Source organism: Astatotilapia calliptera, chromosome 16 (assembly GCF_900246225.1).
Source record: "Astatotilapia calliptera chromosome 16, fAstCal1.2, whole genome shotgun sequence".
NCBI lineage: Eukaryota > Metazoa > Chordata > Actinopteri > Cichliformes > Cichlidae > Astatotilapia > Astatotilapia calliptera.
The window spans coordinates 28,541,661-28,569,007 of record NC_039317.1 but is presented as its reverse complement, the minus strand read 5'-3'; the positions used below and the strand labels follow the sequence as shown (position 1 = coordinate 28,569,007).

Below are 27,347 nucleotides of genomic sequence, written 5' to 3'. Positions count from 1 at the left end.
TAAAAAAGCAAAAGCAAACATAATGTCATTCATTTTCAATCAGAAATGAAAAAGATTTTTTTTGCATCTCCATTTAGAATTGTTGCTTTTAGATCATTATGAAGTCAAAGTTTCGATAAGTCATTATAGGAAAAAAAAACACTGTAATTGGCTTGTTTTTCTCATTTTTCTCTGTGAAGTCTAGCCCCAGTGCAATCAAAATATTTAGTATTTTGGTGTTTATTTTTGTATTTATTTATTTATATCAAAAGCTAACTAACATTTTTTAACATTTTTCCCAACAAGTCAATTTTGCCTTCTTCAAATGTATATAGTTATGATTATTACTAATGATGAGATAGATCTCAGAGGGTCAAACTGTTAATATTTGTGGATTCAAAGATGCAATAAAAGCTATTCAGTTCAGAATGCAAAAAAACAAAAAAAAGAAAACAAAAGAAAAAGAAAAAAAAAACTAGAAATCCAAACCCACACACTAAATAATGCAAAGTATCGAGCACCATGGGAAGGACACAGATGCTTCACAGATGGACAGAAATAAAGACCTGGACTAAAGGGAAGGATAGCATTATACACACACATACGCACACACTGAGGAGGACCGAGTGAGAATCTGGAAGGAAAGCAGGCATGGTTGAAGATAATCAAGACAATAGCAGGGAAAAAGTAAAAGTCAAACACGAGAGACAGCAGCAAACTATCAAAGCAAAGCAGGAAGTGGTCACAAAGAGAAGGAAACTCACACAAAATAAAATATAGAAGAACACTGGACAGGCAAGAGTGATGTAAATCTTCTTATTATTTCATGAATCATGTTTTACAGGGTTAAGACATAAGATTAGGACAAAGATCCAAAATATAATCAACACAAGAATTAACCCTCAAAAAAATAACAGCCAATGCTTCAAATACTGGAATACAGAAACCCAAACTCGAATCTATTAACTAAGCATTCAAATCCTAAACCATCAGGACCAGAATATAAACTAGTTTTTGATATTTTATACATCACACGATGATGCAATCAGTGGAGAAAGTGATCAGCAAAAGAACTCAAAGATCTGTGAACAGAATGAGATGGAGCCCAGGCCTTTATGCATGCACAAAGGTTTGAAATTTTTCTTTGCTCAGCAGGGAGAAAAAACAAAACAAAATCCTGAATAAAGATTGTCTGTTCTCTCAAGTCACAAACAAACTACCCTTAAACCAAACAATTATTGTGAGGAGAAGTCAGTTTCACTAATCAAGCTGTTGCTGAAAGACATCTTGTTGGGCGACTGGAGTTCTCTGTGTGAGTAATGCCTCCAACGTGCCGTGCATCATGCACCGAATAATCAGTCCATTATTTTCTCCAGTGAAGACAAGGAAGGTAATTAAGCATTCGATAGCATATTTATCTCGTTTCCTCAGTATTTATACCTGCCCCCAGTGGAAACTGTTCACCAGGAAGCCCTGCAGCAGTGTGTCATGGTGCTAATGACAAAGTAGTTTTCATTACTTATGAGCTCTCCCATATTTATCTGTGTTAGATGAGCCACTCTCTGAGTGTGTTTTTATCAATGGACCAGTCGCAGTGATCCTTTACCTATTTGTTCAGTGGAGGTGTTCCATCACCTTGGCCCAAAAAGAAATTGGGCCATAATTTTAAAACTAGTACATGTCTAAAAAGCAATGCATCTTAAAATACATGAAATAAATCAAGCTTGGGGACATAAATACAAGCTGGTATTATCTTTCTCTTGTTTTCATACATTACGGTATCTTCTCTCTTTTGTTTACTTAATACATTAACTTTTTTATTTCCTCTATTCCACAGGTGTACATATTTGAAAACAACATCTACTACCAAATGGATGTTCAGAGCAGCTCGTGGAGGCTCACGTCATCTGGGGAGGAGGGGGTTGTCTTCAATGGCATCTCAGACTGGCTCTATGAGGGTAAGTATGAGGCTGCAGGGTCGCAAACTGCCACAGAAAAGTTTCTGCTTTTTAGTTCACAGCTACTATTCTGTAAGATTCTGCATGCCTCTTCAAGAAATCTTTGTAATGAAAGTACAAACACTAAGATCATTTTTTATGGACTACATTGTTTTTGTTTGATTTGTACCATCCTATCTTAATCTACTATACTATACTTAATGTACTACTATCTTTTCTTTTTCTATTATTATCTTAATGTTAAATCCTAAACATATATTAACATCCTAGTATAAGAAGTATGTACCATATCTCCTCATCAACAAGCAGGCCAATCTGAATGAAACGTTCCACAAACATTGTCAGACATTTTCCTGTTGTTGATGTTGTTGTGTATTCATCATCCCCCTGCAATCAGCAATGCAGTTTTGTTCAAGTCACTGGCCTGCAGGTTTGGTGATAACTAGTTCAACTCACTCAAAGAACCTTCAGAGAACTTCTGTCCAAACCTTCTGCCACTTTTAAGCTTTGTAGTGTTAGACTTTTCAGAGTTTCATTGTGTAGCTCCTTGCTGATGTTTTACATAAAATGTCTGTTAAAACGTTTATTTTTAAGTGCTGAACAGACAGATATTACCTTCAGACAGATATTTACCTGGTAGAGAACAAAAACAGAAAAAAGACGCTGAATTTCAAACTCATTGGTCATCATGGAGAAATTATAGGAGAAATGGATGTGGTAGTCCCACTCAGCCTTAGTAATGTGCAATAATGTACAGTAACCACTTATTAAGAAGGCAACATGTATGCAGCTGTGGAAAGAAACCTCTATATGGGCAAAAGGTTCTTCAGATCACTGCTGATGAGATCGACATGAGGTAACAACAGAAGCAAACTGATTTTAGAAGTCCCTAACCTAAGTCTTCTTCAATCTGTCATGTATGCTGGCACTGGACTCAAAAGGCAGGACTCTGAACTGTGCAATCAAACAAGTGGGTTTATTTACAACACCAGTGATATGTACATATGTACAGTGAGATGGGGAGAAGAGGGCTCCAGGGATTCCAAGGCTAGGTCCAGAGGTGGGAAAAGGGGAACACACGCTCACACTCCACTATGTACAATCCAAATCCAGATTCCACACCGTCCACTCCAACACTACGCTCACTCTGGAGAGTGAATGCTCAACTGGGAAGGGTCCAGGGAAGACAGGTTCAGGTCTATACAAGGGAGATTGAGACAGATATCAGAGAAACACTCAGGAACACAGGGAGATCAACAAGAGACTAAGCCAGGGTACACTAACACTAGTAAGTGCAATGCTCCAGTGAGGCACACCACTCCAACCAGGCTCCTTAAGTATGGTTGGTGTTTATCAGCCGTGATAAGCCACACATGCGTGTGCATGTCTGTGAAGATCAGGTGACCACTGGAGTCAGGCAACACACCCCAGGACAGCCACTGGTGGATCATGACATAATCTTTTACAAAAATAAGCTTCTTTTCATATACAGACTTCAACTGCCCAAAGATCAGGACCAGAATGAGTGTTTTATTGTAGCAGATCTTGGATACAGTTACAGTTTAAGTTCAAACCAACCTGATAGGACTATTATCTGTGCGTTTTATTATTTGAGTTTGTTTTATTGTAAATGCATCCAAATAAATGCAAATAATATTTTTTATTTTTATGCAGTAAAACTGTACTTTGTTTAAAGTCTCACCACTTTTCATTTAATTTTAAAAAGTTGATGTAAAAATCTGAGTATTGTGTACATTGCATTTAAAAAAATAACTCATTAAACTTCCATTTCTTTTGACTTGGGCTTTCAGATTGTTTTGGTTTGTCTTTGCAGAGATGGTACTGCACACTCAGGTGGCCCACTGGTGGTCACCAGACGGCTCCAGATTGGCTTACCTCACCATCAACGACTCCCTGGTCCCTACAATGTTCCTCCCCCGTTTCACAGGCTCCCTTTACCCTAGAGGGAAAGAGTATCCTTATCCAAAGGTGGGACTCATAAAAGTCAAGCTTAAACTGTGTTTAATTATAAAATTAAAGGTAGTAAAAACTTGACATCACTGCTCTGATGCTAGGCTCAGATGTGCTGTTCCACCCAGAATAACCTGCATTTAGAGTAGTTGGTACTGTATAACCAGCTGAATCCACTATAACCTGAAAAGAGGATAGTGTTCTTTTTTATTGCAGCTATATTGTATCAAACCGGTGCGATCAGTAATACAACTACTGGCTCTCTCCTTAAGCTGATCCATAAAGGTTAGCGAATCCTTTTGTTGTTTAATTCATGCTAGCGCTGCCTTGCTCCCTTTGAAGAGGGATGGCTGCAGGAATCTGTGGCACTGGGAGGGAAACAAGCATGATACGCTTCAGCAAGGCAAGTTAACACACCTCCCATCTCTTGATGTGGATGTTTAGCGTATCAAATGCCTTTTAGATGGGAGATTGGTTGAGGAAAACTGTCAGAATGAGGGTCATAAGGTGGAGGGCAACCTCATTTGTTGGTTTAGACCTGACCACAGATGGGGAGGAATGGAAGGAAGATGTGTTGTTAATGAAGCACTGCTCCTGATCTTAGAATTGCCCATCCAGTGAATAAAAAAAAAACCTACATTGACATTTTGTTGCTTACACCCTTGAGAGAGGTCAGAGTTGAGATATTATGGGACTAAATGAAGCAGAGATTTAATTGCTTTCTCATTCATTTTGTCTTTGGGAGCAGTGATGCTGCTCGGCAGTCTGACAGTTATACCTCTGGGCCAGTCACTCTGGGATACATTTGTGTGGGTGTCTCCTCTGTGAGTGAATACATGGTAAAAAGCACACCCCAGTGGGAGTCTTTTATGGACACATTATTAATAGTGACAAACTGTTCCACACTGCACCCTGGCCTATGCTAGATTTTCCTGACCAGCCTCAATGTGTGAACAACAAGGCCAGAGATGCACATTGGAAATGCAGTATTAAAGTCGTCTCAAGAATTGTATCATAACTCAGTCCACAATCGATGATATTGCTATGGTTTGTTTTTATAGGCAAATAATTTAAGAGAAAAATGAGCCATTAACCAGCCTATGTGGTCGGTTGGATTTTGGGAGTGTAAGTTTCTGTACAAACAGGTCATTTGAGCTGAAAGCTAAGCAGCTCACCATAAAAATGTTTGCATTTATGTGTTGTTTTTAATATTCATCATCTCATTTTATCATGTTAGCATGCTTAAATTTGATAATTACATTGATAGTAGATAGCACAGTCCCACTCCTGACTTAATGAATCATTAGTCAGAACTCCTTAGCATCATATTTGAACAAATCCAAAGTATAAGTTTTTAATGTGCATGGTTAAAGTTGTGATCAGGCAGATTTTAACTGAAGCCACACTTTTTCTGAACACAGCTGAGCAGTTGTGGTGCTCAGAGTATTAAAGCGAATCTCCTAAATGGGATATAAAATTGCAGTTTGACAGAGGGGATTTTTGTGAGTGCTTAAACAGTTTAGAGGTAGACGTTGTATGTTTAAAGGTAAACCAGCATTGGTACAGTTGCATATGCAAATTTTGCTAAAAGCATGGTTTGCTAATGGTTTCACTGCTAAAGGAACAAATAAAGTAGGTATCTAAAGAAATGTATATTGGTCGTTAACAGCTGCAAACAGATTAACAAGTGAAATTAATGTAACAAATATGATAGGATACAGTTCACTACTGTGAGAAATTGGCAACCAGTACAGACAGTATACTACCTCTTACCCTATGAGAGGAAGGGCTAAGCTACACCCACCTTCCAACTTGATATTTTATGGCCGGAATAGCCGGGGTGTTTGTACGGCGAATCCAAAAGCAGAAAAGGGAAAGACGGAACTGAATCAAACTGAACACGTACATGGGAAACATGAAACTGAGCAGTAGAAATAAAACTCTGTGACATGACTTGACGTGGAGACAACAGACAACCCAACAAAGAACAGAGGGAGATAGAGGACTTAAATACACAGAAGGGTAATGAAGGAAGCAGAAACAGCTGGGGAGACACACTGAACATGGAAACACTAGACCTTTTCAAATGAAAACAGGAAACATAGAGAGACACAGACATGACAACCAAACTTGACAATAGGACGTGGAACACACAGACATGAATTACATGACAGACTCGGGGAACAGAAAGGAACACAGGGAGAAGGACATGGGCAACGGATAAGGGAGACAAGAGGGAGAGGGAAACACAAGGGGAACCTGCATAGACAAGGAGCTCACACATGACAAACAGGAAAAGACTCATGAAGGCTAAGACATAGATGAAACATAGACTACAATACCACTCAACTAAACCCTAACTAAATAACAACACAAGTTTGCATTCATGCAGGTAACATAAGAAAATCAAAAATACAAAATAAACTCAAAACGTTGGGTCACAGACCCAGCCCCTGACAGGATAAGTGCTTAAAAAATGTATGGATGCACAGACGGATGGATGGTTAAAATGGTTAACTATGACTTAGAATTGCTAAACACAAAATTATAACAAGGCCACCTCAGCTAAAAACATTAAAGTTGTTGTTGAGGGTTTGGGGTTCTGGCTGAAGGGACCTTAAGATAAAAGACAGTTGGTAATCATCTCTCAATATTTTGATTATCACTGGTTACATAAACTACAAAGTAGTAAGTTACTGGGTTACAGTAGTAGAAAGTATATAAAAAACATTACTCTTGCTAGTTTTCAGATGTGCTTATTTCATCAAATTACTGCTCTATCATGTCTTACCTTTATGTGGCAAATGTGATCAACAGAACAGGATGGAGTTTCCCCCCCCAAAAAATGTATCTTCACAAGAAAAGAAAGTGAAGGATTGGAGAAGACATGAATTACGACAAATTACTGTCATCTTTGTGATGTGTTGCTTTGTATTTTTGAGATTTCCTTTGTCATATAGACTAATGAGCTCCATTTTTGAAGGATGCTTAAGTGAAGGGAAACAACTGACATGCCCAAGGGGCTGCACAGTACGCAGCACAGTTTGTTGTCTACCTTTTTAATATTCTCATTGTATTCCCTTGTGAAGTCCTATTGGCATAAATGAAAGCACATAAAAATAGCAAACAATTACTCAGTGTTGACTCCGATCCCTTCGTTGTGTGCAGTGTATTGTGGGTTTTTACATCAGATTTGATTAGGATCCTGAATATAATGATAAAGTTATGGTGTGTTCACTTTAGATGTGCCAAATCAATCCGTCTGTCAGACTCTATGTCGTCACTCTGGATGGCAGCGCTCTCACAACTGAACTGAAACCTCCTGACAGTTTTGAGAAAAGGTATGACTTAACCCGTTTATGGGACGTAACACTAAAATTTTGATGATTCGGGCTTGTTTTAGACACCATTTGCTTGTCTTCCCTAGTGAGTTTTACATTACCATGGTGAAGTGGGTGACAAAAGAGAGACTGAGCGTACGCTGGGTGAATCGAGCTCAAAACATGTCTATTCTTTCACTGTGTGATGTAACACAAGACATCTGTACAAAGGTTAGAAACCTAATTATCATCGATAATTCCTTAATCTTCAAAAACATAGTAAATATATACAGGTTATAAAACCTGTATATATCTTTTCAATTCAGAAACATGTGATGACATCGGACAAGTGGCTGGATCGTCAGGTGAGGACTTTAGTCAGTGACATCCTAAATAGTTTTTTTCTTCATTTATTTTTTTGTAAGAAATGCTTTTAAGATACTACTTACTTTTAATTTAATGTTATGGGACACATATATTTTAATTCTATATATAGCTGATTATATATTATATATCTATACATATATCAGCTAACAATGCTTTGTATTTAGCTTGCAAAGATTAGAGGCATTTTCTCCACCCAGTAACGATTGATAACCTCATTCATTTCCCTTAGATTGAGAGCCTCAGCAGAAAACTAACAGTCACTCTTTCTGACCTGTAGCTGTGAACTAGTTTTTCTTAGCTTCTAGGTGGTTCTTTAAAATATGAAGTAGAGCTCTTTAGCATGCTCTGTAGCTGCTGACAGATAAGTATAATCATTACTTGTCACCCTATCAAATACTTCCACAATGTAAAGGTTGGGCTGTTATCTTGCTAGCTGACCTTGCTGACATCACTGTAGGAGTGGAGACATTCCACTTGTACAGAAACTAGATTTTCTGTTCCCCTCTTTTGTCACAACAAAAGTTAACCTTTTAACAGTGAGACATTGCTCATTTGAATAAACAGTAAAAGAAAGTAATAAATACCTGATCTTATTGCACTGCACTGATCTTACTTAGGACCTCCAAACTAGTGACTGCAGATGGCTGCTCCTCTCCAGGCCTGGTTCTGCTGAAGGTTTCTTCCTGTGAAAGGGAGTTTTTCCTTCCCACTGTTGCCAGAACACTTGTCCATAGGGCTTTATCTGATTCTTGGACTTTTCTCTGTATTACTGAAGGGTGTTTACCTTACAATATAAAGCTCCTTCAGGTAACTGTTGTTGTGAATTGGTGCTATATAAATAAATAAACAAAGTGAATGGAAATATGGCAGATCAATTGGGATGCAAAAATGATAAGGTGGCTATAATGACCGATTCTCTTATAATCATTTTTTGTAAGACGACAAAAAATGACAGCATTAGAAGGAAACCTTCTAATGCTGTCATTCTATTTGAAATTAAACTAATGAAAGTGAAATGATGCTCCAGTTATTTTCTTCGTAATGATATCATACATTTTTTGTTTATTTTTTTTCCTAGAGGGAGGAGCCAGTGTTTTCCAAGGACTGCACAACATTATTCATCACCATGCCCTTGAAGCACGGTGGCAGCGGGACATTCAACCATATCACTATGATCTCCAACCAAGTAAAACTTTTAATGAAATGAATACATTTACTCAGGTGTTTTCAGTTTCCAGTTAAAAGCTTTATGTTGGTGTGCTTGTTTATTTTTGTTCCCTTATCTGTCATGCCCACAGGAAAGGGCTTACAATTATTCATGCAGTTCATATGATTCCATTTTGAAGTCTCATCATTTTAAATTACATCCTAACTGCATTTCCTGAAACACCAGATACTAAAGAATACATTTACTTGAAAAAATTAAGCACAGTGTTTTATGGTAGTTCCACTGGAAGCAATGGATACTGTGTGCCAGATTAATGCATCTTCCTGCAGAGATAATAAGCAAAGTCTGAGATTGAATAAAAGGGTTAGGTAGTAACGTTAACACCTTTTGGTACACAGAGTGCAATAGAAGTCATGCTAACATAGTTTCTCTGTTTTGTTGTGTTCTTTCTTACTTTTCTCAGTCTGACAGTCAAGAAGTAAACATGCGGCACCTGACCTCAGGAAGCTGGGAAGTCTCTCAAATTCTGGCCTATGACGAGGGCACAAACTCTGTGTAAGCATAAGTTACTGACACTGTAAGATTTACACTATGATAATTCTTTGCAGCTGATTAAGTTTATGTCTTTCAGTTATTACCTGAGTACAGAGACAGGAGCTACTCAACATCACTTGTACAGGTACCTCAGCAATTACTCAGTTTTCGCATGAAGACACAATCACACATGAAGCAACTATATGATGTTGTGGAAATACCTTTAATTGGTTTCTTACTAAAACTTAGTTTACAAAATTCTAAGCAGATTAGTTAAGACACAGGCAATGACATCACCCACTGGTTTTTGAACTCTGTGATAAGACTTCATGATAACTTTCAGCAAACGTGAAGCCATTCTTTCTTTCATTAAAAGAAAAAACAAAACTGAAGCACAGTCTTGTTGGATCGGCCTTTGTACAATTAACCAAAAACTATTGCATCGGACACCAGGCAGGTTAAATCTAGTGGAAATCTTTTGGATGCCATGTTACCTATGCAAAACCAAAACTGGCATTTTTCACTGTGGCTTGCATATGGATTAAAGAAATAAAAGTCCACATGCTGAGGTGATAGCGCTAGACAACACCAAAGCACCTGCAAATATCCGGTCATCCAATAAGTATCAGCAATGCAATGGAGACAGGTCTGTAGATACAGTACAGGTGATGAGTTTTGGTTATACTTCAAATTAAAGTCAGAATGGATCTTAGGTACTTTGAGTGCAGTATTATTGTTGGTGTCAACTAGGCTATTTTGTGTATTTCTGAAGAAAAAAAAAAGATTTCCTGGGATTTCTACCACAACAGTTAGGCCTAAAGGAGTTTAGTGAGCCTGCTGGCACAAATATACAGGGAGCAGAAGATCCAAAATAGGAATGTTGCGTCTATAAGAGGTTGAAGGAGAATGGCCAGACTCGTTGGAACTGACAGAAAAGCTACTAGGCTACAGAAGCCTTTGGATGTCATATTATTACCTGTTACTACTGTGATGAGCAAAAAAGCAGTTCAAACTGAACAACACATCCAAAGTTGAGGTTAAAGGCCTACAACAGCAAAAGATCATGTTATCTTTCACTCTTGTCAGCTACGAACAGAAATGTGAAGCTCAAGTGGACAGCTTTAGAGTGAAAACTGTAACCTGGTCTGATGATTTCTGCTGGACCGCAGATGGTGTGTCAGTATCAAACAGCATGAATCCATGAACCAAACATGATCGGTGTCAACAGTCCAGGCAGCATCAGAATAGTGATCCTTATAAAGTGTTTGGTGAATGCACAGATAGGAAAGTGTAGCTTTTTCATCCTCCGCATCAAACCAAAAATGATGCAACATTTTCTTTTATATTTTGGCACACAAATCTCCAAAATTCTAGTTGATTCACTGTTATGAAAGCATGGCAGTAGCACTAATCTAGCTTTGTGATGAATAGATTTTATTCTGCACTCTGGGGGTCCATAAACTATTGTAGAACAGGACAGAGCAGTGAGATAATGATTTATAAGCTAGTGAATAATATCAGTGTAAGAAACATGATGAAAATATGTCATTTCTCTTTGTGTGTAAGAATTTGATGTCATACATTAAAACAGTTGAATGAAAGTCCATTTCAAATTACCATGTCTTACTTTTCCTCATTTTATCTTTTGTCTGCAGCTAAATAGACTGATTACAACTCAGAAAATATAAATCATCTATACTAGACTTGTTTTGTTCTCACTCAGCTATATGTTGTTCTCTTTAAACAGGGTCTCCAGTGTGGATCCGTTTCATAAAGAATGCCTAACCTGCTCCCTTTTCAAATCAACATGCTCCTACCATGATGCTGTGCTCAGTCCCACCTATCAGCATGTTCTTCTCAACTGCAGAGGTATCGCATGTAGCAATAACACCATAAGCAAGTGCTTTATATCAAGGTTACGATATCTGAGCAGCTGAATCTGTGTGACTTTACAATGTATCTTTACTGTTCTTCTAGTTGCCATTTTGGCTCCAAAGTGGGGGAAAAATAAAGTTTAGTTTTCCTGAAATTTCTTTTATGCTCTTAGGGGGTAATGAAAAGAAAAGGTTTACAAAAAATGATATGATATGAAAGATGAAATAATGTGGATAGAGGCTTCAGTAAAGGCGAAGGTGACTGGACAGTCACAATGAGCACTACTATTAATGCATATTTCTCATTCCATAGGACATACACCTCATTATTTCACATTATGCGCACAAACCAAGAGCATGAAAAAAAAGCTACACTTCAACTTAACTAAAATATTGAGAGGTGGTTAAAGTGGGACAGAACTGTTCACAATGGCGTTCCAGCACCTTCAGTTAACAATATTACTGGTCAGTGACTTAATTTTTTTATATGTTGCAGACTGTCAGCATGGAGATACCTGATTTTTAATAAGAAAATAATGAAATCTAGGCTCAACAAGTATTGCAAATATCTTAGGGTGACCATATTTTGATTTCCAAAAAAGAGGACACTTAGCTCAGTCATGAAGAACTTGCTTAAAGAAACATATTAAACATATTTAAAAGAAGCCTTCTCTGTGCGGTTAATGAATTATGAAATAAAATATGTCATATAGGCTTTTACAAGTCAACAAGTGCAAAAAAACCCCACTTAAAAACCTCTGGAATTAATAATGGTACAGAAATAATGCCTCATCTGCATAAGAAAAAATAACAGTACTGGGTCGCTATGAAGGCTTGATTGGGACAAAAAAATTGATCAGTGCATTTTGACTAGAGACCGGCCCACCAGGTATTATAGACAAAGCCATAAAGACTGTCTTGTTGGTATATGTATGATTTCTATACATTTTACATCAGATAAAAACTTTGGTTGTAAGATTCAAGAAATTATTTATTAAAAGCGAGACATTTTAAATGAGAAAAAGAAAGAAAAGTATTTCTTTGAGCCCCCCTTTCCCTGTTAATGCCCTACCTGGCCCCCCTGGCAAAACTTTGCTAGACCCGTCCCTCCACAGTTACCAGCTGTCAGCTACATAGAAAAGGATCCTGGTGTTATTTGCCTCTCAGAAACAGTTAATAACTTCCCTTCAACTCATTCGTGTCACCTTAAAGGTAACCCTGTTTCTCCATCACCTGTTCAGCTCTGATGATTCATTAAGGACATCTCCTGGTTTCATCTTCATGTTTCCTTCTCACCACTTATCCAAACTGATATCATATCAGTATCAGTAACATTATAGCACCGGCCCAGCTGTATAGAAACTCTGTCGTGCTAGCTAGTACGCAGTACGAGTTATTGTAACTGACTATAAAAAGTCAGCACAACGAAAATAAACTCCACCTAAACTTGGTTTATATCTGACCCAGATAGACTGCAGGTCATAACTTCTTACCTGAAGTTTAGTTCACCAGACACTCGGCCGCCTCGAGTCTCTCCTCCTCCTGTCTCCCCTTTCCCTCATCCGTCTGCTGGCCTCTGTGGAAGCTACGACATAGACACCACCAAACAACCGAGTTATTTTTACACATCTGCAAACATCTGGCCAATCCACCACCTTTCATTGTTTATACCGTTACAAAAACAACAACAACAACAACAAAACCATTGGCCCGTAAAAAAAAAAATCACCATCAGCAAATGCCCGGTATGCCCGATGGCCAGTCCAGCTATGGTCGGTAGGAGGGAAATTTCTTTTGCAGTTCGTCTGAAAAGATGCACTTGCGCTTTGGGGTCTTTTAAACATCATTAGGCACGTTGATGCGCGCTGTTAGTCCCGTCTGTGAGCGCAGAACAAGCGCCCACAAAACAGCAGTTCGGGGATGACGTCTCACACATGGGTCCTCTGTCGGAATATAGGAAAAGGAAATTTTTATCAATCTCGAAAATCCCCCCGGACGCCCCAGACAGAACGTGAAAAGTGGACATGTCCGGGGAAAAGAAGACAGTTGGTCACCCTAAAATATCTACCAATTCTTACATTTCTCTAGCAAAAACTTCTCATGACAATCTGTGCAGTCTAAGTAGCTTGGAAAGGAAGTGACTGGACGGGACTGAAGCAAGATGTGAGTGGGGGTTGAGGCACTTGGGAATGGATCTCAGAAACACATTGTAGGTGGCAGACACTTGGTGTCTTAAGCCATACCCTCTATCCAAAGATCATTGTTCATAGTGGACATGGGTTCTTACACTTCTCTTTCAAACCATCTGTCTTCTCAGTCCAAAATGTGAACATTGGGATCTTTGAAAAAAGTGACCTTTATCCTTTAGATGCACATGAACAGCTGAGTCTTATCCTGTCAAGGTGGCTTTTCTATGTTGTGCCATGTATTTATGGAGTGGATGTTAGGTTTCTCCCATGTAGAGGTCTGAGCACTCCCCACTGCACTTCACAGCATACACTATGTGGCTTAGCTTGTGTTTGGGACCTTTGTCCTTGGGATGAAGCAGCTTTTGTCTTAACCTCCACTAAGGTTTAAATACCTGGGACTCTCTCTCTAGTTTAAGAACTGAAGAGGCTTCTCGAATGAGAGGGGAAACATCTTCAACTTAAAGAAGTCCAGGGGAAACTTAAAGAAGCCCAGTATCTCAAGCTCCTTAGGAAACACTGATCTGAATGACGGAGAATCTGTACAGAGACAAGCTATGCAGTTTGTCACAAAATGTGTCTGCTAGCGAAATGTGTGAAGCAGGCTGTGATGTTTATGGGCAATGTTACTGTGTATGTCAAGGGTAGCAGAAATTTATATTTAAGGTAATGATGCTAGTTAGATGCACCAAATTCTACCTTTAATACTAGCTTTATGATGTCATAAAGACATCATAAATGCTTATATCCTCAGAGAGCAGTGAATTTTGGAGTAGAAGCACAGGTCAACCTGTGCACAAAGAAATCTACTGGAGTTTAACAAATTATTATGTTACTAAGTATATATCTAAATATTTATTTTCCCCATGCTGCTCTGCTACACCTCATCTTAGGGTTCCCCAACCTGCCAAATCCTACTTTAATCCCTGGTCATGAGGCTCTATGGATGCATCTGACAACCAGCGTGATTGGCTCACATCTTTCCATTTTGGACCATTGGTTGGATTTTCTAAGGCAGATGCAGGACATCTGTCATCGTTGCATTGCATCTTTAGAATTCTCCCATAGATTTTTGCTCAGCACTCATTGAATGGTTTGTCACTCTACTATACCATTTCTGGAGGGAGTCCATGGAGAAGACAAATAAACCAGTTTCCTGACCAAAGTTATGTTTGATTGAGTGTTCAGTGCACAATCTCTTGTGATAACCTAAATTATGTTTGAATTATCCTTAAGATAATTAAGTTATTATCATGGACTGGGGCAGAGAGCGGACCCAGATGCAGGAGTCAGCAGACAAATTAAACTTAAAATCACAGCTTTTGTCTCACTGTTAAAGAAGTCAAAGAAAACAAAAGAAAAAACAAATATGGAGCTGCAGGGTAGGAAGTACAAGCCAAACCAGACTGACAGAGACTACGCACAACATGAGGAAGGATGTGACAAAGAACAAAGGGAGACAGCCAATATGTACACAGAAAGATATTAGGCAGAGTGGACACACCTGGAAGTGCAGCTGAACAAAATCTAAGTGACAAGTTGGGTACAGGGGCAAGAGTGGGAAGACATAAGGTAAATAAACATGGAGACATAACTGACTTCCAGAGATACAGAAATAAGACTAGGACAGACTAGACACCAAAAGGAACTAGCAAAAATCCAACTAGACACCAAGAACTAGAAACAGAGATAACAAAACTCATTAGGTTCACAATGCTGGGTCAAAGACCCAGGGACCATGACAGTTATAGGAGTAAAAGAAAATGCCATTGAGGCCTATTTTTATATCTATATCTCATTTGCTATTCTATCATTCTTTCTAGTGTTCACTTTCTTCTTTCTTTCCAATGTCCTTCTAAGGAAAATACAACATTGAGAATAAAACACAGAACTAACTAATATTTAAACATTTCTACAGGACCTGGAATACCCCAAACAACTCTCCACAAACTACATGATATGAACAGTAAGTTTTCCTGCACAGATACACTTAAACAAATCTACTATTTAGACTTTCACTCATTACATTTATATGGGAGCCCAGATTGATTTTTTCCACTGTCAGTACACTTTGCCTGTCTGAAAAGTGCATTAATTGGTCAGCACACGTTTGCAGATTAAGTCTGTGAGACTAAGTCATTAAATCATCATTCAGCAGGTTTACGTAATCCTATAAAATGGGCATGAAGATGCAATTAGGTGAAGCATTAAGTGCTTGAAATTTTGTTGAGTATACAGTGGGGCAAAAAAGTATTTAGTCAGCCACCGATTGTGCAAGTTCCCCCACTTAAAATGATGACAGAGGTCAGTAATTTGCACCAGAGGCACACTTCAACTGTGAGAGACAGAATGTTTAAAAAAAAATCCATGAATTCACATGGTAGGATTTGTAAAGAATTTATTCGTAAATCAGGGTGGAAAATAAGTATTTGGTCACCTCAAACAAGGAAAATCTCTGGCTCTCACAGACCTGTAACGTCTTCTGTAAGAAGCTTTTCTGTCCCCCACTCGTTACCTGTATGAATGGCACCTGTTTGAACTCATCATCTGTATAAAAGACACCTGTCCACAGCCTCAAACAGTCAGACTCCAAACTCCGCCATGGCCAAGACCAAAGAGCTTTCGAAGGACACCAGGAAAAGTATTGTAGACCTGCACCAGACTGGGAAGAGTGAATCTACAATAGGCAAGCAGCTTGGTGTGAAAAAATCAACTGTGGGAGCAATCATCAGAAAATGGAAGACATACAAGACCACTGATAATCTCCCTCGATCTGGGGCTCCACGCAAGATCTCATCCCGTGGGGTCAAAATGATCATGAGAACGGTGAGCGAAGATCCCAGAACCACACGGGGGGACCTGGTGAATGACCTGCAGAGAGCTGGGACCAAAGTAACAAAGGTCACCATCAGTAACACACTACAACGGCAGGGAATCAAATCCCGCAGTGCCAGACGTGTTCCGCTGCTGAAGCCAGTGCATGTCCAGGCCCGTCTGAAGTTTGCCAGAGAGCACATGGATGATACAGCAGAGGATTGGGAGAATGTCATGTGGTCAGATGAAACCAAAGTAGAACTTTTTGGTATAAACTCAACTCGTCGTGTTTGGAGGAAGAAGAATACTGAGTTGCATCCCAAGAACACCATACCTACTGTGAAGCATGGGGGTGGAAACATCATCCTATGGGGCTGTTTTTCTGCCAAGGGGACAGGACGACTGATCCGTGTTAAGGACAGAATGAATGGGGCCATGTATCGTGAGATTTTGAGCCAAAACCTCCTTCCATCAGTGAGAACTTTGAAGATGAAACGAGGCTGGGTCTTCCAACATGACAATGATCCAAAACACACCGCCCGGGCAACAAAGGAGTGGGTCCGTAAGAAGCATTTGAAAGTCCTGGAGTGGCCTAGCCAGTCTCCAGACCTCAACCCCATAGAAAATCTGTGGTGGGAGTTGAAAGTCCGTGTTGCTCGGCGACAGCCCCAAAACATCACTGCTCTCGAGAAGATCTGCATGGAGGAATGGGCCAAAATACCAGCTACTGTGTGTGCAAACCTGGTAAAGACCTATAGTAAACGTTTGACCTCTGTTATTGCCAACAAACGTTATGTTACAAAGTATTGAGTTGTATTTTTGTTATTGACCAAATACTTATTTTCCACCCTGATTTACGAATAAATTCTTTACAAATCCTACCATGTGAATTCATGGATTTTTTTTTTCCACATTCTGTCTCTCACAGTTGAAGTGTACCTCTGGTGCAAATTACTGACCTCTGTCATCATTTTAAGTGGGGGAACTTGCACAATCGGTGGCTGACTAAATACTTTTTTGCCCCACTGTATATCAGAGGCACTCAGAACAGCCTCTGGGGAATGATCAACTTCTTCCGCTACTACAGACTTCCAGATTGAGAGTTGGTATTATCATTTCACATTTTTATATAGTGGAACATTTGTCCAAAGTGCACTGTTCAAAGTGCACAGAAATTAATACAACTTGTTAAATTACTTGGACCTCAAAGTGTGAATGAATCATGTATTCAGGACAATCACTCCAACTGTCATTGTGATGTCATAGCTTTGCAACTTCGAAAAAGACTCAGAACTAAGCAGAATCTTAGAAACTGTAGAAAATTTATGTCAAACAGATTTATCTAAAGTGAGTGTGTCATGAAATGATGTAGATATGCCATGAAAAGAAGTTGTTTTGTATCCTCAGATCCTTAGTATTTTTATATAACTTCTAAAAGCCTTTTTACTTTACGTTTTTACCAGATAGCATGACAGCAAACTTCAACTACTGACTCAAATACGAACACAGGCAGATTAAGAAATATTCAATAATGTATGCTGACAGTAGAACGTTCTACATGAAACTGGCAGGATCAATTCAAGAAGCAATAAAAAAAAAAGAGAATCATCTTTTTCCAAGACGTCACAGCTCTAAGACATCACAACAACACGATTGGTCAGTTGCATGTGTGGGGACAACAACCATATGTTACTTAAGAGTGCAGAATCTGGAATAAAGATGAAATAAAGGTTATTGTAATGTTTAAAACTGTAATTTTGACAGACAGACTCAAGGATTGTCTGTCTGCTGATATTATGTCAAAAATTATTCTTTACTAAGCTGACAGAGTGGTCACAATTAGATGTCAGGAAAGAAAATGTGTTTGTTTCAGTGTATTTAGAAACACTGTAAGATTAGATAAACAACAACATTCTTCATCTAAACACATGAAAGGAACAGGAGGACATATTGTTGATTTTCTTGTTCTTGGTATAATTATAAGTGTCAATAAGATTTTAAATGAGGTACTCTTGACGTGTTCAGTTTCTTTTTCCTAGTAATTAGCAGACACACACAAGCTTTCTTTAATAGATGTTATATTTGTTGCTTTCTTGTAAGTAATAGTAATTCTTCTTGTGCTGTCATCCAGCAGAGCACAAGATTCTGGAAAATAACAGAGAATTAAAAAATGCACTGATAAACAGGACAATACCCAAGTGGGAAAGAAGAACTGTACAAATCAACAACTTTGGTAAGAAACTTTATTCCTCTCTAATGATGTGCAAAAGTTGTGATTTGTAATAACGATTTGTTCAGATTCATCTTTGAGCTTTTGTTTGGTTTTTCATTGTCTGTGTATGCATGAGTAGACATTTCTTATCACCACTCCACTCTAACATTTTCTCCCATGACGATTAATGAGTAATAACAACACTTGGAAAAACAAATTTCTTCTTCTGCTCCATCCAAGTTCAGGAAACTCAGTTGTCTGACACTGAAGAGGTAGGGTAACTGTAACTTGTTTCCTTAACAGCATGTAAAGCAATAACTGAGATAGTTTCCAGCAAATTACATCCCCATGAGCTCAGTAGTTAAGATCTTTTTAGGATAAACATACCAGAGTGAACAGGTGCAGAGCTTTGTTTGGTGATTATGAAACAGCCCTGAAATCATAAGCACAGCCCTATATTGTATCAATTAGAAGGGACGGCTCACCATATGGCTCCCTCTCTCTAGTCTGTGTTCACTATTAGAGGCAACATGATACATATTTAAGGACTTCTGAGCGGAGTCAGATGGGAACCCTGTCATCGTAAAAAAGCTAAACAGAAATAAAATCACAGGCTTACTTTTCACATAAACCGCTTCTTCTTTCTCAGGGATGAGAGAATAAGGAAGAATGGGAACAGAAAATCTGAATACCTTATCAAAAATAAACACAATGTAAATTTGCATAAAAAATATTTTCTGTCTCATGTGCTGTCATACAAATGATATTACCTAAAATATAACTGCACCAGAATTTGAAAACGTATTATATTACTTGTGTCTCCCATCACAAATTACCATCTTATTTAAGTGAAGAGGTTTGTGTACTCTAGTGAGCTATGTTCATGGCGGCAATTTGCCCATGCTAGAGTCTTCCAAGGCAAATTGTTTCTAAGTGAAGAGCCAAACTAAGTGTAATCCGGTTGTTCAGTGATGACGCGACGAATCCTACTTCCGGGCCTAAAGTAGTCTGCGTTTAATATGGCTTTTGTGTTGTTAACATGTTTAATGTTATGTATTTTCTTCTATTTGATCTCGAAAAGCTCCTAAAACAGTCAGTGATCACTGTTGACCTCCCTCGGCTTTTATTACCGCTAATCATTTATTTAAGCTCAGTTTTTAAAACCTTAGGATGTAACTACAGCCCAGCCCATGCAGCAGTATATGAATGACTAACCTCGTATTGTGGATGGATTATCTCAGTTGTTCTCCTGGCTGAAGTTTGGTCCTTTTACAGTATCCTGCCATGCGATTACATTTGTTCCTGACCACCGAGAACACTCACGTTAACTTTTATCGAGTGGAAAAAAAGTTAGCTTGTTTATATTATGCTAACATAGCTGTGTCGCTAGCGGTCACGTAGCACATCATTATATACCAGCTAGCCCAACTTCAGTAACCCTACAAACGTCACTGCTTTTTAGTTTTCTGTCTTCATTTATGCTGGAAGTGATAACAGAGCTGTGCGTTTTAATTTGTTTCCAAAATCCCGCAGTCAGGACATGCTATATTGTATTTAGATAGAAGCTAGCGAGCTAATTCCCTGCTAACTTCTAACTCCGTTAAATGTCATAAATTCCGTTTTCATGGATGCCTGGATGTTAAACTCAATTGTTACACCTGGTAGAGCAGAACGCTGATCATTTTATTAAAGATGAAAGACTTTAGACAGCTTTTCAACTCTCAGTAATGCCATAGTGATCGTTTGATATATGGACCTGCAGCGGAGTTTAGGTCCAGACACTGATAGTGACGTCAAACTGAACAACCGGATTCAGGAAGAGGTATGGTAAAGGATTGGGGGCCCCACAATGGAGCCAGTCCCAGGGGAGGAGCTCAAGCTGGTGGTTGGGCCTTAGCCCATGGGGCCAGGCTCAGCCCATATGAGCCACAAGGGCCAGCCTTCTTGTGGCCCTACTACCTGAAGGAGGTGCCAGAATGCTGTACAATACTTCCCACCCACAATGTATATATACTGTATATAGTGGAAGTTGAACTGATGGCATAGCTTCCCACTGGAAGGAATAGTTCTAGGATCTCCTCAAGCCCACCAATATGCCTGTCTGTAGTGGAGCCAGTCTGAGGGTGATTGTTCTCCACTTCAAGAATTTGAGTGAGTTGAGGTAGTTTGGAAATCAGACAGGGATGTCTCTTCGATCCCTCCAAGGTCAGGTGTTCCACACATGCTCCAATGTGAGGAGGCCTGAAATGCTTGGAATTTTTTGGCTTGGGAATTCTATTGATGAATGGATGGATAACTGGCCTGCAAAGTGGCAAAAGAAGAATTTATTCGTTATTTACATAAAAGTTCCGATTCTTATGAGTATTTTTGGCAATTCCTTGCCATCAAAATATTCCTAAGTCTCTATTTTTGTGATTGTCTTCTACAAATGTTAACTAAAATGTTCACCATCAGAGGACAATGTATTACCAGACTATCTTAGTTAGACTTGTAGTCAAGACCGCCTAAACCAAGACAATACCAAGACCAGAGGGTTTCGAGACCAAGACAAGACCAATACTAAGACCTAGACAGACCGAGTCAAGACGAAGACCGAGACCGAGACAAGACCAATACTAAGACCTAGACACACCGAGTCAAGACGAAGGCCGAGACAAAAAAAAAGTCTTTAAACTTCAGCCAGATGCTGCTTCGTTTATGGGTGTCGGGCATATTTATGTGTTTTTGCGATGCACTCACACAGCCTTCCTCACCGCTGTCTACTGTCTCACTGACTTACAGAGAGCACAGACGCACGCTCCACTTGACTGTCGCGTCTCTCACCCTCTCTGTTTTTCACATAATGATATTATCCTATATCCTCGCATGTGATTGGCCACAATATGGAGGGATTGGAGCATAGCTGAGCCACTGTGTGAGAGCTGAGCAGCGAAAGGAAATTAAGTGAGGAGCCGGCTCTCGTTCAATGGGAGTTGACGCTTCTGATTCACTACAAAGCACTCTCTAAGCACGGCTCTTAGAGCTGATGTTTTTGCGCATGACACATTATCGAACGTTACGTTGTGTGTCATGGATACTGTTGACTCCAAATCTCCCAACCACTATGTCGATCTGAGGCAAGTCCAAGACAAGACCGAGGGATCCGAGACCAAGACAAGAACAAGACAAGACCAAGACCACGTAAATGTGGTCTCAAGACCGGTCTCGAGACATCCAACTCTAATCTTAGTGTAGTTGCCCAATTGTGCAGTAGGAACAAAAAAAGTGTACTGTTTTGCCTGAAACTTGTCAAACATGTTAACAGTGTCTGTCAAATTAGAGAATTAGTGATGGATGATACATGACTCGCATCAGTAGCGTTTTTGATACGGGCGACACGGTCGGTTGCCCGGGGCGGCATCGTGGTGGGGGGCGGCATCACGGGCATCGGCAAAAAAAAATAATTTTGCTCGTACTCATGGTGCCCCGACGTCAGCCAGCACATTTTGTGAATGGCATAGGCACCGATCGGCTTTCTATCGCACATTTGCTGGGAGTAAGGGCGCCCTCCATTTGTGAGGTACTTACAGCACAGGGAGGAGAGGGCGGGGCGGCGGGGGATTCACTGACTGGCTGGAGCAGCATCTAATAACCAACTCGCAAAATAAAACAAAATAAAAACAAACCAACAAACACAAAAACACCAGACATTATGACACAGAGTTATAATTTGCACCAATGTTTTTTCGAAATTCTGTATGCGAAAAGTGAGCGCGAGAGAGTAAAAACATACATGATTTACTCATGAAAGTGGCCACTTTCTCATTACTTTCATATATTTTTTTAGTAAGTATACAAAACATACAAGTTTCATTATATAATTTTTCAAGGGATCTTATATGTGCTTTTCATACAAGTTTCATACAAGACAGATAAAAACTTTATAAGATTTATATATATCTTTTCCATATGGGCACATTCACACACTACATAGAAATACACCCTAGACAAAGCGAATCTGTGAACTAACGTATAGGTCTATTAGGTTATGTTGTGGTGATTGCTTCAGGATACATGACCTGCCATTGGATAATGGCAGGTCATGTATCCTGAAACAATCAGAATCATGTATCCTGAAACAATCAGAATCATAATCAGAATACTTTATTAATCCCTAAGGAAATGATGTGGGTTACAGTTGCTCCAAGAAGAAATGGTAAAAATAGCAACAGTAACAGACTAAACTCCAAACAATCCATTATATTACAGATTTTACACAATTAAGAAATAGCACTAATATATGCAGATCACTCAATTATAGATAGAGGGAGTGTTCACCCGGGGCGCCAAACAGGCTGGGACCGCCACTGACTCGCATCACAAAACGGCAAGCATTACCAAATAACAGCTTTTGTCCTCCTAAATTGGGAAGAAATGTGATGTATTTAGCTTCTTACTCAGCATTGGCACTCAATCATTTACACTCCAAGAGCTGTTTCCAAAAGTATTACTGAACTCCTGTTTTTCTTCTTTTGCTCTTGTTTTGTTTGCATCCTAGCATGGTTTATTCTATTGGTGCATTATTCTCTTGGTGATGGTGGTGATAAGGGTCAATTATCAGGTGTTTTAGCTGTTGCTTGCTGTCCAATTAATAAGTATAGGTGCCTTCTCTGCCTCCCCGTCATATTTTATCTTCCTCTGATGTTCAATTTAGGATACTACAATGAGGAGCTACACCATCTTGCTTGGGCTGGTTCCTTCTTCCTTCCTTCTGTTTACATATATGTGTAAAATCCATAATAAATATGTCCCCAGACTCGGAACATAATTAGGAAATAAGGGTGATTACAGGAGACCCCTTGTACCCTGCCCACCACCTATTTGACCCACTGCCCTCTGGTTGGCACCTCAGGTCATTCAGTCCCCACACCTCAGGTTTTATAAACAGCTTCTTTCCCTGGGCCATTCGGACTGGTAACAAACACTACCACCCCCACACACTACACCTGCCCACCCACTCTACTAATCTGAGCCATGGTCTGAGTAACCCTGATCACTCAGGCCATTCACACACAGACTCTATTCAGACCAAGTCCTTTGCACTATTTACAAGCACTTTATTCTCCAGTGTGTGCATTTTGTCTTGTTTTACATATCTTCCTTTAGTTTGTATATTTTTCTGCTGTTTGTTATTTATTCCTGCTGTCTTGGCGCTTATATTTTATTTCTGATCGGTTGGCATGGAGCACCCACAATTTTGTTGTACATGTACAATACCAATAAAAGACTATTCTATTCTATTTTAATCTATTGTATTCTATTTATCAAATTAAACTTTGATGACCTCATCACACATTATGATATTATATAGAAAAAAGAGAAAACTTCCATGCACTGTCCACTTAGGTGACTCAAGTCACGCGGTCTTTGATTGTCAACTGAATTAAATGGTACCATTTAAAGGATGTACTAAAGCTAAAATGAATGTAAATCTTTTCAAATACCAGCTTTGTGCTACCTGCCTTGACCTCTAAAGTCTCAGTTCTTCTCCCATTTCTTTTATTAACCAAAAAATGATGTGTTGACCTTGCAGCGCACAGAGCTTTGATGTAGTCTGAGGGATAGATGTACATGCATTGCATATAAAAATTTATTCTGAATCTTCACCAAAATCTCCTCTGGACTGAATGCTGAACACTGATTTATTTTGCAGCACTTCGCCTGGAGTTAATCGTCCCGATAGCTTTGGATGAAGCGAAGGAGTACCCACTTTTACTTGTCCTGTACGTAACTTTGTCTTAACAACTTTGAGAATGCCTCATTGTCGGCCTTACTGCTTCAGTTGAAGTGTTAAGAACTGTAGAGTGAGTTTATACAGTGACTACAGTGAAATCCCAACCTAAAGATAGGGACCGCCCTCCTCTCCAGAAGAGTATAAGAGTAATGTTTTATAGGCCATTAGGTGTTTAAAACATAATGGTTGTTGTTATTATTTCTTCAATTTTTGTAGTTTATTTTGCATCCTTTCATGAAAACTTTGGCGCTCTAAACTCTTTTTGCCTTCCAAAGTGACAGCACCCCTGGTGGTCAGGCTGTGAGTGACCGTTTTTCCCTGAGCTGGGACTCTGTTCTGGTCAGTTCCAATGATGTCATTGTGGCCCATCTGGATGGGCGGGGCAGTGGCTGCCAGGGTCAGAGGATCTTACACGAGGTTTTCCAGAGACTGGGAACTGTTGACGTTCACGATCAGCTCACAGCACTCGAGTATGTATTGGTACAGATAATATTTACATACAAACTACGTACAAAATGACATTTAGTTAATGTTCTTTTAATTTTCAGGCATCTGGTAAAGCTGCCCTATATTGATGCCAACAGAGTTGGAGTTTATGGAAAGGTAACAGCCTCTTTAACTGAAATTAAAACACGCATAAAAATTAGCAATTTATTTATTTATTTAATTCTTTTTTCACAAAAACATTGTTTTCTATATTTTTTTAGGCATATGGAGGCTTCTTGTCCACACTCCTGGTCCTTTCCCACAGCTCTGTGTTAAGGTGTGGCATTGCTGTCACTCCTATAACAAACTGGAGATTGTATGGTAAGCTTATTCAAGACTTTACAATAATATTGTCACTAGTTATAGTTATGACTTACGAATACCACGTTAAATGAAAAATTCAAGTTATGAAGGCACTGAAGGGCAATATTTCTGCCCGTGTTTTGCCCGTGTTACGAAATCCGCTGGCTGTGATTGGCTGAGCCCACAATGCCTACAATGCCCACAATGCCTTCCGAATCATGTGACAACCCCTTTGCTTTCGTACTCGCGCTTAGCTGTTTCACTCGAGTGTTGTTAGCTATTATTAGCCTATAGTCTATCGTTCACTCAAAAGGCGAGATGGGTGCTTCGACTTACGAAAATTTTCGACTTACGAAAGACCCTCGGGAACGAATTAATTTCGTAAGTCGGGGTTCCACTGAGCAGTAAGATTGGTTATTAATGGTCACCATTTGTCCACCATGAAGTGAAGAAGTAATATTAAATTAATCATGTGTTAATTAAAACAACAACAATGCCATGTCTGTTAACAGTTTTATTCTGGTTTTCGATAAAGGGTCTGCCTTCACTGAGAAATACTTTGGCTTTCCAGCAAGAGAGGACCACAAATACCAGGTACACTTGTATGTTAGTGGTGGGTTTTTGGGTTATTATGTTCCATATAACATGTTCATATCTAGCTAATAATTCTTATTTATGTCACAACTCTAATACTAAATACAAGAATACTGAATGCAGACACTCACAGATTGATGACGGGATTTAAAACTTTCACATTAACAGCAAATACTTACAGGAAACACTTCAAAGGGGAGAGTTGTTTTTTTTTTATCCCTTTAATTTTTTTTTCCTGGAAGTATTTGTGGTTCAAAAGTGAACAGATGGTGTAGAAGTTACCCAGGTAAGTGGAAGTGATAAATATGTGAAGGGACAAGACTGGGTTTAGTGGTAGGAAACCAAAGATGTTGCAGATGTGGCATAGTGTGAAAAAGCACTGAACAGTGCAAAAATGCACAGTTAGTAACTAACCACATGAAATTAACCCTCATGCAAGTTATCTGTCAGTGCCACAACAGAATTTCTGTAAATCTACTTCTATATTTGCAGCATACAGCCCTCCATCTCTTTCAGAGTTTTCATACAAACTTTCACTCTTTTTGCACTTCATTTTTTCCCCAGTTATGATCAGTTTCCAAGTTTTTGCCTCTGAGAAGAAAACCCATGCCATGAAGTTACCTCCACCACGATTCTGTGTATCAAAGTATTAATAGTTGATAACAACAGCTGATGGCACACGTTGTTCAGTTTTTGATTGATCAAATCATAGTATATTCTCATTTGTTTTTTAACTTTACATTTAGCAAACACTAAGCACTATCGTGCTGCACCTTTTTATTCAGAGTAGCTACATACAGACCTGGCTGGTATAGTACTGCTAAGGTGGTCATCATTCCTTAACCTCTTTCTGCAGAGAAGTTCTTCAAATCTTTATGTTTGGACACTAATAACTTCATTTATGAAAGCCCTCATTGTTTGATCATTCACTTTGGTTGGACTCCTGTCTCTCTGAACATTTCCGATGTTTCCAAACAGTCAGTGAGGTCACGATGCTCCCTAGAACACTTAAAGTTTCAGTTTCTGTGTTTCCCTTGATCTTTATCTCAGCACAGTGAGAAGTCTCCAGTGAGTTTCTTGTACTTGCAGGCTTTAGGTTAAGTCCTGCAGTGTATATAATTTATAATGTACAGTGTAAGTCATGGGATCGTAGAAAGGTGTGTCTGTTTTTATAAATTTTGCCTACTAGTTTTAATTTGTCAATCACAATCAAGTTTTCACCACAATTTGCAGCAGCAAAGGGATTACATACTTGCAAGCCATGCTTGCAAAACCTTCATTTTGTTGCCATAATTTAGTGAGTGCACACTGATTGTGGAGAATTTAAAAAATGTATTATCCCTGTGCCTTTTCTGAATTTTTGCTAAAAATAAATATGTGTTGATTTTTTTTTATTTTGTGCCGCTGTAGAATTCACTTCTTCTCCAGTAGTGGCTGAGGTTTATTTGTGTTGCTATTTTTATGTGCAGCCGTCAACTATATGTGTGTATATATATATACTAGGGGTGGGGGAAAAAATCGATACTGTGTAGTATCGTGATATTTTGTTTGCTAATAATGTATCGATACAGGGACGGCAGAAATCGATATTTTGTTACAAAAAAGGATTTTGTGGAATGGAACATGCTCTGAGTTCAGAGCATGTTGATCCTTTTTCTGAGCAAGAATCCTGACATTCCTTCACTGTCCAAATGTGTTTAACTTTTTTTTGGGCAGCAATAAACATGACAGTTTACTTATTTTAATTTAAGACATGTTTTATATTAATTAAGTTTAAAACTTTTTTAT

General features: G+C 39.0%; 1 protein-coding gene across 2 annotated transcripts in view; it reads left to right on the top strand.

Moving 5' to 3' along the window:
- LOC113007388 (inactive dipeptidyl peptidase 10) overlaps window positions 1–27,347 on the top strand; it is a 149,574-nt gene that overhangs the window by 113,588 nt on the left and 8,639 nt on the right. Inside the window, exons 8-23 of one of the 2 annotated variants that reach the window (XM_026143896.1) lie at window positions 1,817–1,937; window positions 3,772–3,926; window positions 7,152–7,249; window positions 7,336–7,459; window positions 7,555–7,593; window positions 8,694–8,801; window positions 9,247–9,338; window positions 9,415–9,462; window positions 11,065–11,186; window positions 15,296–15,343; window positions 18,326–18,424; window positions 24,096–24,165; window positions 24,452–24,646; window positions 24,725–24,779; window positions 24,884–24,983; window positions 25,501–25,559. In XM_026143896.1, coding sequence (XP_025999681.1) covers window positions 1,817–1,937; window positions 3,772–3,926; window positions 7,152–7,249; window positions 7,336–7,459; window positions 7,555–7,593; window positions 8,694–8,801; window positions 9,247–9,338; window positions 9,415–9,462; window positions 11,065–11,186; window positions 15,296–15,343; window positions 18,326–18,424; window positions 24,096–24,165; window positions 24,452–24,646; window positions 24,725–24,779; window positions 24,884–24,983; window positions 25,501–25,559 — 1,533 coding nt within the window. Of the gene's footprint in view, window positions 1–1,816; window positions 1,938–3,771; window positions 3,927–7,151; window positions 7,250–7,335; window positions 7,460–7,554; window positions 7,594–8,693; window positions 8,802–9,246; window positions 9,339–9,414; window positions 9,463–11,064; window positions 11,187–15,295; window positions 15,344–18,322; window positions 18,425–24,095; window positions 24,166–24,451; window positions 24,647–24,724; window positions 24,780–24,883; window positions 24,984–25,500; window positions 25,560–27,347 lie in introns of both variants that reach the window. The other variant, XM_026143895.1, reaches the window with a different exon arrangement.